Source organism: Mesoplodon mirus (genome assembly GCF_964341445.2).
Source record: "Mesoplodon mirus genome assembly, chromosome: 3".
Taxonomy (NCBI): Eukaryota; Metazoa; Chordata; class Mammalia; order Artiodactyla; family Ziphiidae; genus Mesoplodon; species Mesoplodon mirus.
Window position 1 is genome coordinate 30,060,178 of NC_138978.1, and position 20,704 is coordinate 30,080,881.

At 50.5% G+C, this 20,704-nt stretch overlaps 1 protein-coding gene across 1 annotated transcript in view; it reads right to left on the minus strand.

Annotated features, from left to right (window-relative positions):
• CSMD2 (CUB and Sushi multiple domains 2) overlaps positions 1-20,704 on the minus strand; it is a 659,332-nt gene that overhangs the window by 265,779 nt on the left and 372,849 nt on the right. The window contains exon 13 of the mRNA XM_082615655.1: positions 7,246-7,428. Within this exon, the coding sequence (XP_082471781.1) occupies positions 7,246-7,428 (183 nt within the window). The remainder of the gene's footprint in view (positions 1-7,245; positions 7,429-20,704) is intronic.

The window sequence follows — 20,704 nt, forward strand, 5'->3', positions numbered from 1 at the left end:
AATGTAAAAGAACTGTACAATGTAAAATAGCAAAACAAAAAGAAAGAAAAAAGAAAGCTAGAGATTGGGAAGATATGTGTATCAAATAGAAAGATCCTTCAAACTGGAAAGGAAAATACCAACATGATACTCTCGTAGCCACACGTCAGGACAGACAATTGTTACACGGGGGTTACAAATAGCAAATGCCCCATGTCCTTGCTGGGCAGGACTGGACCCAGGCCAGCTGGAGAAAGGCCAGGACTGGAGTCTCTGTCCAGGGTCCTGTAATGGACATCCTGACATCACTTTCATACCTTTTGTTCCAACAGGGGCATGCTTCCAGCCATGGGTACCAACCAGTCTCTCCAGACCCTACTCCCATGGACCCCACCTCTCTTCTTTCACTCACCCACGGTCGGCAGCAGTCCGACCGCGGTCCAAGTCCTTTAGGAACCACTGCAAATCAAGTACACAGACTGTGCATACGTGTGTGCACGCGTGTGTGTATGTGTGTCAATGTATCCAATGAACATCCTCCTTTTGCAGAGGTCCAGACCCCCTGGCCTTTCTCAGAACCCAGTACTGTCACTAGGGTAGCTCCCTTCCCAGCAGGGCTTCAAATCTGTCCTCCCCTCTTTGAGCCCCAACTCTTCTAATAGCGATGACCTAAGTCTATGCTGTAAGAGCAGAGGGGCTGTTGCTTCCCTGTTCCACACCCACTACGATGCCTGCCCCATCGCTGGCCCCCAATGAATATGTGTTAAATAAAAGAATGAATCTTCATGGGGCAGGTTCTAAATGCATCTGATTCACCAATGCTTTCTATTTGAAAAGCTAAATTTTGAACCACAAGAGCCCACTTTAATTTACATAATTATGTCTATCTTCATGTTAGAGCGAGCTCTTTGAAGTCAAGGGCTGTGCACAGTTCGTCTCTACATTCGCAGCACTTATCATAATATTTGGCACTTTGCGGAAGTTGACAAGGGTGTGCTGGAGGGATGTGTTCAACTTATACCTATTAAATTAGCAACTTTTAAAAGGCCGCACAAATACTTGAGGTTTGGCGATGCTGGTAGAGGTTACGAGAGATATATGTGACCTATATGAAGGAAACCACAAAGTTGTTATATTTAGAAAAGGGGAAGTAGATGAACGCAAGAGAAATCTATGCCATATTTCTGGATGGGAAGGACATGTATTATACGAATCTTAGTTTTAACCTTAAAGCTTTTGCTGTTGACATTATGACCTGGCACAACATTTTGGGGGAGAAACATAGGAGTATACATCAAGAGCTATTTTTAAATGTTCTACTCTGGCCCAACAATGTCACTCCTGGAAACTTATCTTAAGAAAACAATTCAAGAGAAGAAAAAAAAAAAAAGGCCATACACTTGAGGATGTTCATTATAGCCTTGTATAAAAATAATTGAACATCATTGGTAGCCTAAGTTATGGTCCACTCACTAGACAGAATATTCCATAGGTATGAAGAATGATAACTACAAAAGACATGTAGTAGCACGGCAAGGTATGCAATATAATGCGAACTTGAAGAGACAGAATGCGAGACGGTACGTTCACTTTGATTAAAACCATACAAAATATGTGTATACACGCATAAGAATCAAAAAGGAATGGCCAAATTTGAAAATGATTAAGGAAATGAATTAAGAGTATCTTATTCATTTAAACTTTTAAAATACTAGAATATACCAAAAGCCTGTGTTGAGTAGCGGCCCTTAAGCCCCAGATGCTTATCGAAAGGGTTAACAGCACATTACATAGGACATGGCACTACAAGCTGAGCAGGGCCATCCCCAGAGGCCCTCCAGTTTAGAATTTTACCAGGAAAAGCCATACCCTCTTATGCAGCTGACTCTGTACATAGCAGGTGCTCAATAAATCAAAATGGATGGATAAATGGATGGGTAGAAGGAATGAGAAAAAGTAAAGATGAGGAAATGCCTTTGACACCAGTATGTTGCATACTGGTGTGCAAATACTGATGTAGTCCCAACAAGGGTCATGGGTCTAGCCTTCATGAACTTGTTTCACTCTTGTCAATCTCTGTCTCTTCATGGGGGTAACACAGACAACAGTTTGTTTCTGTAGTCTGGACGAATTTTGTTGTCCTAGGACTTCCTTGTTTCTCCTGCTGCAGATGACCCCTTGGATTCTGGATGTCTGGTGCCATAGAGAGACTACAGGATATGGAGTAGAAGCCTGCTCTGTCAATTAATGGTTTAAATTCCAGCCCATCATTTAATGGTTCTATAACCTCTGAGCCTATGTACCTTGTCTCCCTGAGCTTTGTTTTCCTCTGTAAAAATGAGAGAATAAATATTCCATAACGTTGTAGGGAGGATGCCTATCTTCCCAATGACATAAAACATGTAATAGGGGCTTCCCTGGTGGCGCAGTGGTTGAGAATCTGCCTGCTAATGCAGGGGATATGGGTTCGAGCCCTGGGCTGGGAGGATCCCACATGCCGCGGAGCAACTAGGCCCGTGAGCCACAACTACTGAGCCTGCGCATCTGGAGCCCGTGCTCCGCAACAAGAGAGGCCGCGGCAGTGAGAGGCCCGTGCACTGCGATGAAGAGTGGCCCCCGCTTGCCACAACTAGAGAAAGCCCTCGCACGGAAACGAAGACCCAACACAGCAATAATTAATTAATTAATTAATTAATTAACTCCTACACCCAGCATCTAAAAAAAAAAACAAAAAAGAAACATGTAATAAATGCTGGCATCTTCCCTTATCCCATGCTTCCTCACTGTCACTATTCTATAGATTTTAATCATGATCTAACACAAAATGCAAATATACAGATTTCATTGTATTTAGAATTTGACAAGACTAGGTTATCCTAGACTGGTGGTTCTCCATCCTGGGTGGCTTTTCCCCCAGAGGATGTATGGTGATGTCTGGAGACAGTTTTGGCTGTCACAACTGGCAGCGGGAGGTGGGTGTGTGTGCTACTGGCTTCTAGCGGGTAGAGAATAAGACTGCTGCTAAAACATCCTGCAATGCACAAGACTGCCCCCGACACAAAAGAATCATCTGGCCCCAAATGTCAGTAGTGCTGAGGCTGAGGATCCTGATGACCCTAGGACTCAATCTATTTCTCTGTCCAGCAACGTGTGTGTGTGTGTGTGTGTGTGTGTGTGTGTGTCCAGAGCATAGGGGCGGTTAGGGGGAGGAACATGGGGAGCAAGGGACAGGAGGGTGCTAGGAGAGGACCATTTCCTGTAGCATCCCTGTGTGGAGCACCCTCCTTTACCTCCCAACCCTTCAAGGCCCAGCTCCAGCCCTGTATCATCTGTGACATTATCTTTGAGCCCCAGAGGACCCACTTCTCCCTCCCTTGGTCTCTCAAGTTTTGGCTGCTGGTTTGTAACTCACACTGTATACATCTCAGTATATTCCCATTTCACACCTATGCCATATACATTAGGCACTTGAGCAGTTAGGATTCACACCTTCTCGTGGTGGTTTACAAAAGGGTGAGGGGAAGCTGGCACTTTTGCAGTCTTGGCGTTTCTCTGGTGAAGGCTGTTTTGAAACTTCTCCAGCAAGTGGCTGTTAATGGACTGATAATTGGTTTCCTGGCTTCCTTATGAAGTGTGAAGAATTCTGCTAGCCTGTCAACAAAGCATCAAGTGTTGTGCAAACCACCATCAGACTTATTTGTACCTTCCTTCCCTTGTATCTCTTGTTGTGGAGGAATAAGTGGACAGGCTCTCGATGTTCCTGTGAGGAAGGTGAAGAGTGTGTGTAACCTGTGGGGAGCTTTCTCACCAGGACCCCAGGCTGAGCATGTTTCCCAGGCAGAGCCCAAAGAGCTCTGACTCCAATGCCTGGCGCTTGGCACGGGGTAGACACACAGTAAATACTGTTGAATGGATGGAAAGTGGCACTGGTGCCACCTGATTTGGAGCAGTGATCCCTGGAGATGTGAATTAGCCAAGGAAGAAGAGAGAGCAAGAGGAGAGAAGCTGGCTCTACCTTTTCTTCCAAAATGCTTTTCACTGCAAGAAACATCATCTTCTTTAAAACCGAGTGAAAAAAAGACCATGTATCGAGCATCTACTGCTGTGAGGACAGATCGAAAGCCAACGAAATGATTCTGAAGTCTCTGCTTGCTACAGAAAATGCTTTGGAACATGAAGGCAACAGTGTACTTGTGTAGTCTCGGCAGGCAGGCAATTCCCGAGTAAGGAACTGTTTTGAAGAAAATGTTTCAAGAGAAGAACAATGCACTGCTGTGCACTTTTTGGACAACTGTTCAAAGAAACTTGAGCCATCAAAACCTCCCCCCAATCCTCTTCTAAACCCTCAGAAGGAAAGAACAGTGCTGTTTGCTAAATACTGTGTTAATATTTATTGTGAATAATGTGTGCTAACATGTAGGACACTTAAGCTAACGTTTGCTAGAGGTGCTTTTCTATGTACATTTATGATCACGTTATAAAACACAGAGGCTGACTGTACTATTTTATATTTTTATAAATGCTTACAGATGTTGTCCCTTTTCTGCAGATCACACACTATGATATATTTGATCTGGGATCAGGCAGAACGCCAAATTTTAACTTTATCCCTCGAAGCAGGAGCTGCTCTGTAAATGACCCAGTTTAGAAAGTGGTTTCCAAGTATTCACGATGGAACATGTGAGGACTGTCCATGTCATAGTTGTCTTTTTCTATAAATACGATCATAGAGGCTTAGAATTTGGGGAGTGCCACCCCATCGGATAGATTAGTAAACCAAACTCCAGAGAGAAGTTGCCCTGGCCATAGTCACAAAACTGAGCCGGGACTAAGACACAGGTCTCCAGATGTTGAATCCAAAGTTCTCTCAGAGAACCCGGATTTTCTTAGTACCATCTTTCACCACCTGAGGGCAAAGCCCAGGACCTAGGGATGCGTCAGCTTAGGGGCTGGGTACTTAGTAGAGAGCGGACAGATGGTACTCACTCGTGACCTTGCTTGTGGTACAAAGGCCTGGGGCCAGCTGGCTCTCCCTGGCCTCCTCCACTGAGGCCAGCATCCCTGAGACTCAAGCTGTGTCTCTTAAGCCCAAATGACCAGAACAGCCCTAGTAATGGGTGTACCTTGGGGATACCATCCCCCATCTCCCAGAATCATTCAGAAGAAGAAATGCCATCCTAGCCCCCCAGAGTGCCTGCTTCACAGTTCTCATCAGTAAGCCTGGGGCTCCTCTTCCTTATTTTATTATTATTATTATTTTATTATTATTATTATTTTTTTGCGGTACGCGGGCCTCTCACTGTTGTGGCCTCTCCCGTTGCAGAGCACAGGCTCCAGACGCGCAGGCTCAGCGGCCATGGCTCATGGGCCCAGCCGCTTCGCGGCATGTGGGATCTTCCCGGACCGGGGCACAAACCCGTATCCCCTGCATCGGCAGGCGGACTCTCAACCACTGCGCCACCAGGGAAGCCCCTCTTCCTTATTTTAAACCACAGAGAGCACCGTCCCATATTTTCCAGGACTTCTCTGCCCTCACCTCTTCTCAGGTGATTGTAAGCAGTACCCAGCATCCTGTCAGCTTTCCTCCTGGAAACGAGGGGCCTGCTGAGCAGCACTTACAGAAGGTTCTAGAAAGATTTCCTGAAACTACTTCTAAGAGCCAAAGGGTCAAGTAAATTCCTGGAGGGCTTGAGTGACAGACCCCCCCCACAACCCCGGTAGCGTTCTGCTCCCAGCATCTCTCAGCTTGTGGGGCAGGGAACTTTATCCTGGTTCCAAGTGGCTGGCTGGCTCTGCTACACACTTCACTCCTGCCAGCTCTCTGCCCCAGAGACCTGACCCTTTCCAGTTCTCCCTGCCTTGTCTCACCTAGATGGATTTCAGAGATGGAACACCCATACTGCCTGGGACTCCCACAGTCTGGACCTTTGCCTTCTGAGGTCCTGCCTCTGACCCACCCTGTGGAACTCCATTCCACCCACCCACTCTGCCCTGGGCTCGTTTCTAGACTGTCAGGCCCTTTGTTCCTGCCTGCCCGGAGCTGCCCCCTGCTAACCTCCCCTGCCCCTCTGGTCCCCTTGGCTTTCAGGGTACACATATCTAACCACACTGGGCCAGAGATGGGCAGCCAATTTCATGCAATTTTATTTTTTTCAATAAGGGAATGTGTAATGCTTAATGTGTATCTAAGAACGATTTGATCTTTAAACCTCCGCAAGAATTTTTACATAAGCTCGCAAGTCATCAAAAATGCTTTGTCAACTACACAAAGTGATTTTTTGTTTGAAAAGTAGAATCACCGTGGTATGACCCAACTCACCAACTCACCTGCCAAACTCTCTGTCACCACAGATACTCCCTTATAGTCTCCCATGTCATTCCTCTCCCCGGCCCCAAGGGGCAGCCACTCTCTATGAAGCAGCACTCCAAGGCTCTGAGAAGCCCACTGAGATGGCAAGAAAGATCAGAGGGTCAGTCTGTCTGCCCTTCCCAGAGGGAAGCAGATTGTAAGAGATGGAGAGGAGCAGTGGCACGGGCCGGGAGAAGAAGAGGTGACAGCCCCGAGAGGTGGAACCTTTGATTTCTCAACAAAGACCAAGCCTGCTCCTCTATACACACTCCCCTCACACTTGCCAATTTCCCTGGGAGCCAGGACTTAAAGTATTCTTTGCGCCGGAAAGTGAGGTCAGACCATCCCAGAGAAAGGAAGAAAGGATTCCTTGTTATCTCCGGAGCACAGAGCACGCAACTCCAACCCTTTCTCTGAAAGATCAACAATTCAAAGACAGCTTGATCCCCATCCCTCCCTAAATCCAATGCAGGAGGAAGCAATCTGATGACGCTTTGTATATATCCCCGCAAGGCCACAGTGTCTCGTGGTACCCCAAGGCTGGCACAGAGTCTACAGTCTAATGAAATCGCCAGCACCTTCTGCCCTGGCTCGACTATATGGCGTCAATGACAGCAAGAAGGGTGAGGAGGAAATGTCGGGGTCTGACGTTGCCCTCAAGGGTCACCAGGGAGAGTAAGATGGCGTTGAAGAAGGCCCCCCAATGTCAAGAGCAATCATTCTCAGTGCTATGACCCACGTCACTGCCAGAAATGAGGACTCAGCCAGCAACGTTTTGAGAAGGAGAAGAAACCAACCAGAGTGAAGCTACGGTTACGACCTACGCGGTTCCCAAGGATGGGGTCCGGATTAGCTAGGAAATGGGCCCCCGGCCTCTCGGTGGAGACCCCGAAGCGGCCCCCTCCCCGCTCACTTACACACGCAGCCTGGCTTCTTAGCCGACCACTGGTTATTCTTTTGGCACGTGATTGCCTTCTGCCCCACCAGCTCAAAGGCCGGCTGGCACTCAAACTGGAGTGTATCACCGTGGCGAAACCAGGAGCCTTCCCTCCAGCCGTAGGCAGGTATGCCAGGATCTCCACAACTGCCCTGCTCGATCTCTGCAAGACAGGAAAAGAGAAAACAGAGACACGTGGTGACTCCATGCCTCTCGGAGCTGGAAGGCCATGCTGCACCTCCGCCACGAGGCTGGGCTCGGAGGGACCCAGGTGGGCTTTTGATGAGAAGCCCTGCAAGGTCGTGTTTAAAACAGCCTCTTGGGAGGATCAGGCCCTCCTGCTCTCAAATGCCTGGACTCTATGTCCACATAGAGTGTTCCAAGTGCTTGGATATTTTCATTCAGGGAAGGTGGGTCTACATTCTGTGTGAGACACCTGTCCTAGGAATTCACAAGCTCACAGTTCGGAGAGATCTTTACTGACTTGACTTGCATTCAGATTACTTACGTCACTTGATAGATTTTAAGCTCAGTCCCTTCCTGAGCAGGAAAGGCAAGCGCAAGATGAGAAGGTGGCTGACGCTTTGCTGCTTGCCTTTCCCCCAACCAGAGATTAAGTGAGAATCAGTATTCACTGCCTTCTGATATGGAAGCACTTTCATGAAGATACATTTTTAATTCAATTTAAGACGGGAGCAGGTAAAATGGAACACATGACTCATTAAGTATGCCTTTAAAGTTCATTTGATTCAGTAGTGGTGAATCAGACAGGGAGTGGGTTCCCTGAGACAGCTCTGAGGGTCTGGGATCTGGGGACATGATGGGCTGGCTGCCTCGTGGTAGAGACAATCAGGACCCCGACGTTCCAGGAAAGGAGTCTGTCCTGGCCAAGTCCCTGGAGTTTCCCCCTGAGTTGCCCCTGCCTCCACCAGCCCCGTGCTTGGTGCTGTGAGAGATGAAGGCCAGGGAGGCAGGGAGGAAGAAGCAGGAGAGAGGGCGGGCAAGGAGGAGAAGCTCTGCTCCCAGAGAGGAGGGCACCCTGCAGGAAGGACGCGAGTCATGGCTGCTGTGACAGATGGTGAGGTGAGGACGGCAGGAGTCCTATGATTCGGGAGAGAGGCGGCTGGAGTAAGAGGAAGTTTTTGGACACCTTCCCAGGACTGTCAGGCCAAAGGAACCCTGCGTTTTCCGTAGGCACCATTAAGGGCTGCCAGGAGCCATAGTCCCCGAAGTTGCTGTGCATGTCCCTGACACGGGTGATTCTGCAAAAGCTTTCTTACCACAGCTGTTGGGCCCTGTGGGCTGGTCAGGTGAGCCCCGAGTACTGCCACCTTACATGGATGGGCTGTTGACTGTCACATTCATGGTTCCCTACTACTGGCAGAACAAGGCATTCTTTGGCTGGGATTGTGGGAGTGTGTGTGTGTGTGTGTGTGTGTGTGTGTGAAAGAGAGCAAGAGATCTGAGTCAAACAGCAAGAGTCCTTGGGTTCGGGGGGAGAAGAGGTGTCTGTGTGAGCAGACACCAGGCCTGAGGACGCAAGGGCAGGTCAGCTCACCCGCCTCTCATCTCACACGTGCCCCTGGCCTGTCCCTCTACACACAGCCTGAAAGCACACCTCAACCCTCCTCTGAAGTTGGCTCTTCTCCGGCCAGGGCTGGGGGAAGGCAGCCACTGAGGCATTCCCAGGAAGGTGGCCCCTTGGCTCCAGGTCCCAGAGCCCCAGGGGATCAGAAGGAACGGAAGATGGGCCCCGGGACAAGTCAGCCTGCAAAAGTGAGCAGCGAGGCCCTCTTTCTTCCAGTGTCCCCAAACACGTTCTCTCTGGGGCGTGAGGCCCTGGCGAGGACTGTCACTGTGGGCACCCTGAGACCTGGAAGAAGGTACCCAGTGTTTGAAGACAGAGCTGGCGCTCACTGCCTGGGACAGGACCCAGGTTTAAGGGGTCCTGGTGAGGCTCCAGCATGCTGTAGAAGATGTAAATGTGGGGTCCACCTGCCTGCATCTTAGACCACAGCAGCTACTCTGAAGGTGTGATCAGCTCCAGAGAACAAGCATCCTGAGCGGGAGGAAGAAGCTGCCCAGCCCTCTCCACTGTGCAGGCCTGGCTGTTTCCACACCCATCCAATTTCTCCTGCCGTCAGTGCGATCAGAAGCATTTAATGAGCACCTACTGTGTGCCAGTGGCTGTGCCAGACACTTGAGACCTAGACGTGGGCTCTGGTCTCAAGGACCGAACAATCCTGACAAGGAAGCAAGTGTTTATGACACAGGGTGATTTGTGCCATGGATGTGCCCAGGAGGAGCAACACAACTCAAACTTGGAGGGTGGGGCTGGAAACAGGGTGCGGGAAGCGATGCACTAACCTTGCACACAAAATTGTAGGGAGCACAAAAACTCAGCCATCTAGACAAATACGATCTTAGTGCAATATTATGTTTTTAGACAATCAAAATTGATGCATATAAATCAAATCCAACATGAAGAAAAGCACCAGAACTTAATAAAAAGACCAGATCCGACCCAGCACTTGCACAGCTCACCTCACTTGTCTCACCCTAGTCCTGGCCATCAGAGTCTGTCATTATTGAAATGTTTTTTTTTTATCATAGATATTTTGCATTAATCTTGGTTTTTAAAAAATACTACATTAAAATATTATTTAATTACTGAGTTCTTTGGTGCCTCCCTTAAAATTATGCCCAAGGTGAGTGTCTCTCTCATCTCAGCCCAATCCCAACCCTGGCATCAGGGAAGGCTTCTTGGAGGAGGCCTTCTTGGAGGATTTTTAAGCTGAGGTCTGAAGTCTGTGTAGGAGCCAGCAGGTGAAAGGGGTATGTAGGATTCATTGCAGTATTATTTACTAACAGCCAAGCCATGGAAACAACTTACCTGTCCACTGATGGATGGACAGGTAAAGAAAATGTGGCACACACATACAATGGAATATTTTTCAGCCACAAACAAGAAGGAAATCCTGCCATTTGTGACATGGGTGAAACTTGAGGGCATTATGCTAAGTGAAATAAGTTGTACAGAGAAAGACAAATACCGTATGATCTCACTTATATGTGGAATCTAAAAAAAATGAACTCATAGAAACAGAGTAGAATGGTGGTTGACAAGAGCGGGGTGGGGGAAATAGGTGCAGGTGGTAAAAGGATACAAAGTTCCAGTTATAAGATGAATAAGTCAGGGGGACATGATGTACAGCATGGTGATTCTGGTTAACGACAGTGTATTGTATATTTGGAAGTTGCTAAGAGGGTAGGTCTTAAAAGTTCTCAACATATACACACACACAAACTGTAAGGTGAGGTGATGGGTGTGTTAAGTAACCTTATTGTGGTAATCATTTCACAATATGTACATATATCAAATCAACGCGTTGTACACCTTAAATTTACACAATGTTATATGTTAATTACATCTCAATAAAGCTGGGAAGAAGAGAAAGGCGTTAGTGGGTGGGAGAGGAGAGGAAGGACCCTTCAGGTGGGGGAGGAGCCCATGCAGAGCCTCAGAGGCTGTTTGCAGGACTGCAGTGACAGCAGTGATGATAACTAATCGTTACGATCATAACGAACTTTTAGTTATAGAACTGATCACTCTAGCGCTGACTATGTGCTGGCAGCCACTCTGAGAACTTTACATAGAGTGAATCATTCCATCCTTACGGTACACGGTGACCTAGGTGCTATTATCTCCATTTGAAAGGTGAAGAAACTGAGGCACAGAGAGGTGATGTAATTATCCAAGGTCACAGAGCCAGGAAATGGTGAATCTGAGGTCCAAACCCAGGTTGTATGGTTCCAGGGCTCTTCACCACCATGTCACATTGTCTTTCCACAAGCATGAGTACTTTCTGCCAGGTGATGAGAGATGAGGCTGGAAGAGGCAGGCAGGGCAAACCCACAAAAAAGGGCCTGTTCGACCTGCTAATGAGACTGGACTTCAGAGTGTAGGCAATGGGGGCTCAGGAAAGGGTTTCATTCCACTTGGCATTTCATAGTGTGGATTTTAAAAGGTCACCCTGACTGCTGCCTGGAGAACGGTATAGGGGCAGCAGTTCTGGAGGCAGGGAGATCATTCATTCATTCAACAAACATTTGAGTGTCTCCTTAGCATGAGCCACTGTGCTGGGCACTGTGGGTGCGACAGAGAACAAGGCAGACACAGGCCCTGCCACCATGGAGGTTCCGTTCTAGAGGGAGGCTCCCAGTGATCTGGGAGCTTTTTTTTTTTTGCGGTACGCGGGCCTGTCACTGCTGCGGCCTCTCCCGTTGCGGAGCACAGGCTCCGGACGCGCAGGCTCAGAGGCCATGGCTCACGGGCCCAGCCGCTCCGTGGCATGTGGGATCCTCCTGGACCGGGTCACGAACCTGCGTCCCCTGCATCGGCAGGTGGACTCTCAACCACTGAGCCACCAGGGAAGCCTATGGGAGCTGTTTTGACAGCATCCTGGACTGGGCACAGGCAGAGGGGATGGGGAGAGGCAGAAGAACTTGGGAGGTCTAAAGCAGGAAGAAGCCACAGGCCACACTGAGAGTGAGCAGACAGGGGATAAAGGGGAGGCAGGGGCTACGATGACTGCAGGGCTTGGCCTGGGTACTGGGTGTGCTTCCATCTTCACGAGATGCGGGAGGAGCAGGGCTGGAGGGTCACTCGGCACCTCCACGGGGACATACCTAGTAGAAAGGGACTACGTGGGTCTTACGCCCACGAGGAGAATCTGGTCTAGAAATACAGAATTTGGATTCAGCTCATAGAGGGTCATGAGAAGAATGAGACCACCCAAGGGGAGACATCAGTCCGGACAGAACAGCTAGGGACACTGCAGGGACCAGCAGAAGGCGAGTCTAAGATCCTGCAGGGAGCGGAGCCCCAGAAGCTTAGAGGAGAATGAGTTTCAGGAAGGAGACCAACAGCATCGAATGTGGCAGGGAAGTTTAGAAAGGACTGGAAGGCAGGTCAGTGGAAGGAGCTCAGTGGATACTGGCGGGAGACTGAGCGTGATGATGGGGCCGGCCCGGCACTGATGGGAGAGTAGGTGACTCATAAAGAAGGCACTTCTAAGAAGTGAAGCAATAGGGAGAATTCAGGTGGCAACTATGAGGAATATGGCCTTGAGGGGGCAGCTGAAGAGGCTTTTTAAGGTCGAAGACACTTGACCATAATTAAATGCTAGGGGAGGGCAGAGAGAGAGAGAGAGAGAGAATGTGAATGGATATAACTGAATGAGAGACACTGGTTAGCTGAAATGGGCAGTGGCAGCACGAGGCTATGGAGAAGCAGGAGGCCGGGGCCCAGCGCACACTGTGGGGCTCAGCTTAGAGACCGGGAAGCTCCCCTTCCCTCGTGATGGGGGGAAGAGGGAAGAGGTGATCACAGCGAGCTTTCAGGTAGGAGAGCGGGAGGTTGAAGATCTTGTGATGACACAGGCTCTACTTTCCTAGTGGAGGAGGAGGCCGTGTCATGATGTTTGCTGAAGGTGAGGGACGAGGTGTGGGGAAAAGGATGCGACGTTGACGAGAACGTCTGCAACAGTCACCTGGAGAAGAGGAATCATGGCTGGAAGGGCCGCCATGCACCCTGGGTTCCACGGAGGGTGGAGACAGCTCATTTACAGGGGCGCTGCCACCGAGCAGGGCTGTGTGGCTTGTCCCAGATCCCTCAGAACCTGGTTCACGTGCACGTGGAGAAATGGCAGGGCGGTGGGCAGGGAGTCAAGGATACTGTTCAAGGAATGGCTGATGTGTGATGCAACGGTCTCAGGCTGAAGGAGGAAGGAAGTGAACAGAGGAGGGGGAGGGGACGGGGATGGAGAGGCCAAGAGAAGGATGGTGAATGGAGTAGAGGGAGGCACGGGTGGGGGAGCGGAAGGGACGAGGGGCCCCAGAGCAGGTGGGTGGAGCGAAGGCTTCAGAGGTGCCAGAGAGCAAGGTCCGCACTGACAGGATGGGAGAAGGCTGAGAAACGAGAGGCAAGGTGATGGCGAGACCCAGAGTGGAGAGGAAGAGGCTGGTGACATCCATGAGGAGGGTAGCGAGTGGCAGAGGTGGAGACAGCTTAGGTCAAAGGAGAAGGGTTTGCACGTAGGTGGAACAGCACTGGAGAGCGAGCGCACGAGCCCACCGCTCAAATGTGAAGTTCACGGGGCCTGTGGACACGAGCTGCTAGTGCTGGAGAGGACTCCTGGGTAGGGGTGACCTCGGGGAAGTCAGGTTTAAGGGCGCACTTGGCAACGAGGTCCAAGGCGTTGGAGAGGGGCATGTGCAGACCATGGAATCAGGACCAGGTCGGGGGAGAGGAAGAACAGAGCAGGATTGGGCTTCCCTGGTGGCACAGTGGTTGAGAGTCCGCCTGCGATGCAGGGGACGTGGGTTTGTGCCCCAGTCCGGGAAGTTCCCACATGCCGTGGAGTGGCTGGGCCCGTGAGCCATGGCTGCTGAACCTGCGCGTCCGGAGCCTGTGCTCCACAACGGGAGAGGCCACAACAGTGAGAGGCCTGCGTACCGCAAAAAAAAAAAAAAATGAACAGAGCAGGATGGTTCAAGAGTTTGAGATCTCCTTTCAGGAAGGCCGTGGGGCTGGGGGCTGGCCCTCAGACACCCTTGTCCTGGTCTGGATCTTCCCTCCAAGCCCAGCGCCAGCCCCTGCTGGGGACACAAGGGAACCAAGTCCCCTTGCCCTCCTGCAAGGGGACTCCCTGGGCTCCACAGCCCTGCCTGAAAAGGCATGTGACCTTGACCCTCCTGACCAGGTGCCGACCAAATCTGACATCAGGGCCCAGAACTGCAAATCCATAAGCCAAATTCTGACTTGGAGGAAATCACGCATGCAGCTTCCTGTTATCTGGCCTAACAGAATTCCCCTCTATAAGTGTTTATCTTTCCCTCTCTCTCCTTCGACCAGAAGCAAGCTGGCGAACACGAGATGCGTGCTTCAAAGACCCTCAAAATTCCATCACGACTGGGCTCTGCATATGTGCTTTCCCCGTTCTCTGCTGTTTTATTCCTATCATCTGTGATCAACCTTACTGTCTTCTCCCCAGGTTTTTCAATTTGTGATACCAAATTGGAATCCTTTTTATGACAATGTCTGTAGAGAAGGAACTGCTTCTCATGTCTGGATAAATTCACCGTTGGATGTGCTCCAAGAAGAGCAGTGCCGTGTAGAGGGAGAGGAGAGTCTGACCCTGGGCTACGATTCGCTGCCTTTCCAACCGGGTGGGACTTCATTTGTTCCTTCACTGATTCCCTGTTCCCTCAGCCCGGGCTGCAGCTTCCTCTCCTCCCCAATGTCACATGGCCAACTGCTCACGCCACAGACTTTAGCTTAAGACGTCACCTCCTCAAGGTGCTTTCCCTGACCTCTCTTCTTAGATGTTTCCCTTTTCCTTTGCTCTCCTGGCACCCTGGTCTTTTTCTTTGTAGCACCGATTGTAAGTATTCCTCTATTCATTTCATTAGTTCCTGTTCTAGACATTGCACGTAGAGCGGTGGAAAAAAGGGCAAAAATCTCCGCTCTCCTGGAGCCTACTGTCTGTTGGGGCATCAGGGACAACTTGGTTCACCATCTCAGCCCCCACTGGTGCCCCGCAGGCTGCCAGGTGGCTTCCTCGTTTCTCATCTCCCCACCCACTGGAAGGGAAGCCCTATGGAGGCAGGCGTCAGTTATGTGTTGTTGATCACTTAGCACAGCGTCTGAAGCACAGACAGCACGCTGCTCAGTGTGTGAGCACAGCTGATATATGTTGCACGGGGAGTGTGTCAAATGCCACGCCCAGTGCTAATGATACAGAGCTGCCTGACCCAGGGCCCCTGCCCTTGGACAACTCACAGTCAGGTGGCTCCAGAGATAGTTACAGAGTAAATGATGGGGGCCGGGACGGGGTGTGTACCTGACCACACAACCTCTGGGGGCGAAGGGGAGGCAGCTCCGGTCTCGGGCTGGGGCTGGGGGAGGCAAGAGGCTTCATGGAGGTTGCCCAGGCAGACGACACAGGGATCAGCCTGGGTTCTGCCCTCCCCTCCCCGTCGCAGCCCCCGCTAACCACCTCCTGGCGGTTTCTCCTCCTGGACATCCCTGCACCCTCTGCTCTCCATTCTTCCCCTCACCGCCCAAGTCCACCCCTTTTAATTCCTCACCTGGGCACGGTGTTAGGCAAGAGCCGTTCCCCTGCCCCTTCCCTCTACTCTGTCATATTCTGCAAAGCAGCACGAGATCGCTCAGGAACAAACATCGGATCATTGGTGTGCCCTGCTCATTGATTCTTCCATGGCTTCCCAAAAATCCACAGATGAAAACCCCAACTCCTTGGCATGGCAGGACCTTTGCCTGCCCCCTCCCACCCCAGCCTCCTCTTTGTCCATCTCCGACCTTGAGATTCACCACAAAACGGGGCCACCTGCAGGGGGCAAAAGAGTGCGAAGGTGAGGACTCTGAGAAAGTCCCGGATCTGTATCCTGGCTCTGACACTGAGTAGTAGACCTTGGGTACCTTTCCTATCCTCTCTGAGTCTTAGTTTTGTCACTTGTAATACAGAAATGGTAATAAGAACAGCTACCTTGCAGGGTTGTTTGGAGGATTAAATGAGCTTATGTATACAAGACAACTGTCAAAATGTCCAGCACGGGCTTCCTTGGTGGCGCAGTGGTTGAGAGTCTGCCTGCCGATGGAGGGTACACGGGTTCGTGCCCCGGTCCGGGAAGATCCCACATACTGCGGAGCAGCTAGGCCCGTGAGCCATGGCCGCTGGGCCTACAAGTCTGGAGCCTGTGCTCCGCAACGGGAGAGGCCACAACAGTGAGAGGCCCGCGTACTGCAAAAAAAAAAAAAAAAAAAAAAAATGTCCAGCACATGGCACATAACCAGTAACCAGGAGGTGTTTCCTCAAGGTCATTATTGGCCCATTGTTGGCAGAGCCCAGCCAGCTCTCACGCAGCTCCAACTTGGTACCTGCTGTGCTCTCTTCCTAATGAACACCCCCCACTTGTCAACTAGACAAAGAATCATCTCTCAGTGTCAGCTCAAGTGCTTCCTTGGGGCTGTACCCTTGAATCACCCAGGCAGCCTTAGGAGCTCTCTCTCTCTCTCTCTCTCTCTCTCTCTCACTCCCAGCCCCCTTGGACAATTATTTATTTATTTATTTATTTAATTCTGGAGAATAGTTAGAAGTTCAATGTGGCAGGATGTGATGATGAAAGGAGATGAGGCTGGAGAGATGGTCTGGGAGACCGTGAAGAGCCGGGATCAGCTCCTTATACACGGGGGTCCCACCCCTTCTGCTCTTTGTACCTCCAGAACCAAGCGCAGTGCCTTATGCATCCTGAGCCCTCCAGACCAATTGTTCAACCAGCACAGACTCCTAATGAGTGACCAGGACATCTTTGGTGCATTAAGACGACCTCTGGGTATGCCTGGATCTCATGGATTTCCTGGTAACCACATCCCACTCTACATTTCTACTGATGATGGGAAGGGCACAAGCAGGCAAGCGACAGAGGGCGGCTGTACGTGTATCTCTGGGAATCTGTGCATCGATCTCTGCACACAGTTTTCACGAATGGGATGGAGATGTGGGTGGATGAAGTGGGTGACATTCGTCCCTCCCACCTCTTTCCTCCCTCCCATCCCTTTCCTCCACCACACTGTCATGGGTGTGTCACAGACCGAAGGAGGTTGGGAAACAGGGATGAATATGGTGAATATGGGGTGAAGACAAACATGTAGAACATCCAGGTTGCCCCCAAGCTGTCTGTATCAGCTCCAAACTGGAGCTTGCCATTTGCAAAAGCCCATGTATTTAAAGAGTATATCTCATTGACAGATTACTTCCTGCCAAATTTTAAAGGTGCAGTATCCTTTGTTGCTTAGCACCCCTGCCTCCCGGGGGCCAAGAAAGACTCGTGTGTAGCGTGGGTCCCACTGGGCCTTCCTGAGAGGGGTAGCTGCTGCCTGTATCTAGCAAACCTCTAGGTCCCAGTGCCTGAGGAAGCTTTAAGGGTATCATGGAACCTCAGTGAGCATCTTAGGAACATGCCTGGTGTCATTCCTGGTTGAAGTTGGAAAGTTTGGGCCTCTGAGCTTATGGGGATAAAGTAAGAAGAGACAGAGGTCCTGAAAATTGCAGACTGGAGGCTGAAAATGGCCACGTGCTTAACGCTCTGATTGGAGGAAAGGCAGGGTCCAAAAAAGAGCAGAGTCAGGATGCTGGGCTGCTGCCCTCGGTCTCCTTTCAAGCTCAGCTCCAACACCATCTGTTTCAGGAGGCCTCCTGGTGCCACCACCAGAGTTCAGTTCTGGAGAAGGGGATGCAGGCACCGCCTGCAGAAGGCTAGACTTGGCCATCTTCCCCCTACTTGCTCTCCAACTTTATTCTGTGGAAGTTTTAGCTTCAACCCTAGGCAACCAGGGGATCAGGCTTTCTAGGTCAACCTGTTCTCTCTGGGATGTTGACCAACTCCTCTCCATCTTATAAACGAGCCTTAGCTTCAGACACCAGCTCCTCCAGGGAGCCTTCCCTGATGCCCTCAAGTAAGGTTAGCTGCCCCTCCTTGATATTTCTCCATTTTCTCATACTTCCTGGACTCTAATGAAGACAGACTAAGACTTGGGTGAAGGCACAGAATGTCTTGTTATCCTTGTATCCCCTTGTGGTCTGAACAGTGTCTGTAACACAAAATAGGGGCCTAGATGATGTTGAATACACAGGTGACCTTATTTCCAACACAAGTCCCCTGGACTCTTGGGCATCCTTTCTGCATGATCTCTACCGCCCTGCTTCTCCATATCTCCAGGGTGAGGGTCCCAGCTCCTTCCTCCCTTAGGCCGGCCTCCGAGATTTAGCATTAGGCTGCCAGATTCCAGGCTCCAAGTCAGGAAGTGAAGAGACTCCGAGATTGACGCTAAAACTTGTTAGCAAGTTGTATGTAATTTTATAATGTTTCTGGTAAGTGCTAATTGCCTGTTCCTTAAATATTTCTTATTCTGCTGGGAAGCACAGCAATTGCAAATATGAATGCTTTCCTACAGCTGGCTGCCCTCATGGAGGGGGCCTGAGTTTCTAGGTGCCAAAGACTCAGATACTGACAGAGATGGAGGCCCCTCCCCCACCCTGACCTGGGATTGTGACAAGCATAATGAGAAGTATTTCTGGGAAATAAATCCCTCAACTTTTCCCACCCAGGACCTCACACTTTTAATGGGCGTGGTGGTGGGGGGGCAGTGATGATGCTGCAGTGTCATCTGCCTGCCCTAAGGAAGCTTTTCTCTACCTGAACAGGGGCAGATGAGGTATTGATGCTGATGGGGCCAGGTATGCCTGGGAGTTTCTGCCTTCAAATGCCTCATGCCACCTGTGGAACACATGCATCCCGGCCACCCTCCCATCCCTGAGCCAAGATGTCTGTCCTGCATGGAATTCCCCAGGAGCTGGGATAAAAGAAGGGCTAAGATGGGGGTGGAGATAATTCTGAAGCTTTGGGCCATGAGTGCAGGTTAGAAGAGCTGCAGGACTAGGGAAGCAGGGGAGGGGATCAGGCTTTTAAACTGAGTGTGCCATGCCCCATGCTGGAGGCTTCACTGCACGGAAGCCTCGCAAGACCCCTGTGAGATGAATGTTTATCAGCCCTTCTTCACAGATGAGAAAACTCAGGCTCAGGGATGTGGAGGGATTGGCTGAAGATCACACACAGAGCCAATGACAGAACTCGATTATAAAGTGGGTTTGTCTGACCCCAGAGTCTATGGGGACAGTGAAGAATGTGGGCTCTTGGCACCTGAGTGCTGGGAGGTGGTAAAGCGGGACAAAAGGGGATTGAGAGGATGTAGAGGAAGGGTGCCTGATTGTGCCAGGCACTGGGCTAGGCCCTGTAGGACCAGATAGATTAATAAACTGTAATCTGCCTAGAATGGGTTCATAGGAGCCAGAATTTGGCTTGGAATTATCATCGAGGGCCTTGGATGCCACATGAATGACTGTGCTTTATCCTGAAAGCAGTGAGAAGTTGTCATTAAAGTTTTTTGGTTTTTTTTTTGTTTTTTTTTAAGTAGCAGGGAACTGTGCCAGATTTGGATTCTAGGAAGATCACTGAGCTGCAAGAGGCAGATGGGTGGGGCTGGGGGAGGGGCCTGGAGTCAGGGATGCTGGGTAGGAGTACTGTGTGGTCATCAGGTGATAGGTGACGAGGGCCTAGCCACGTCAATGACAGAGGAGCTGGGGCACCGCAGAGGGAGAACTGGCAGAATCTGGGGACTGAGTCAGAGGTGGGAGAGGGAGAAGGAGGAGGTGGAGATGAGGCTGAGTGATGGTGTGGATGGTGGTGCTGTTCACTGGGATGGGGACATGGGAGCAGGGGGTGTGGGGGCGGAGATGGACAGCTTGGTTTGGGATGGTGTTAATGCACTGAACATTTGTGTCTCCCCCAGATTCAGATGTTGAAGTCCTAACCCCCAGTGTGGCTGTATTTGGAGATGGGGCCTCTAAGGAAGTAATAAAGGTTAAACAAAGTCCTAGGGTGGGGCCCTGATCTGATAGGATTAGTGTCCTTATAAGAACAGACAACGCACTTGCACTCTTCTTCTCCCTCCATGTGCACACAACGAGAAAAGGTCACGTGAGGATACAGTGAGAGGACAGCCATCTGCAAGCCAGAAAGACATCTGGCAGCCATCTGAAGACAGCCCGGACCAGAAACCGAATCAGCCAGAGCCCTGATCTTGAACTTCTAACCTTCAGAATCGTGAGAAAATAAATTCCTGTTATTCAGGCATCCCAGTCTACGGTATTTTGTTATGGCAGCCAGAATAGGCCTAAGACAGGTGGGGTGGGCTTGAGATGTCTGAGGGGTAAGCTATGTAAGATGTGTCACAGGTAGACTGACATGCAAGTGGGGAGTAGATCTGAAAGTCACCAGGGCTCAGGCTGAGGTTGAAGTCATAGGAGTAGATGTGATCAACGGTGGAAGGTTCTAGAAAAAGAGGATGAAAGCTGAGAGCCTGAGAAGTGCGTGCCCTGAGGGGGCAGTGGGGAGCCATGCAAGAGCTTAGGGAGAGTAGCTATGAGGGTGGAGGGGACCTAGAGGCTGCAGGTAGAGAAGCCCAGAGCAGATGGAAAAGGGCACAGTCATATCGGGGCCTCAGGGAACTTGACCACCCACGTCTTCCACAGAAGAGGGCATCTCGCCATGAAGGTGTGAGACCCACGGGTGTCACCCTCAAACAAAGGTCAAAGGTGGAAGGACAAGAAGGGAAAGGCAGGCCCATCCTGACATTTAACCCTTCCCAGGCTCTTCTTCCCGCTGAACAAAGTGCGAACTCCTTACGAGGCCTTGAGGCCCTTGGTGACCAGGGTCTGTCTTCTGCCATGTCTGCCTTCACACTTTACACAGTGGCTATCATGAAACACCTCCTTTCCCAGCCAGTCTGGGGAGTG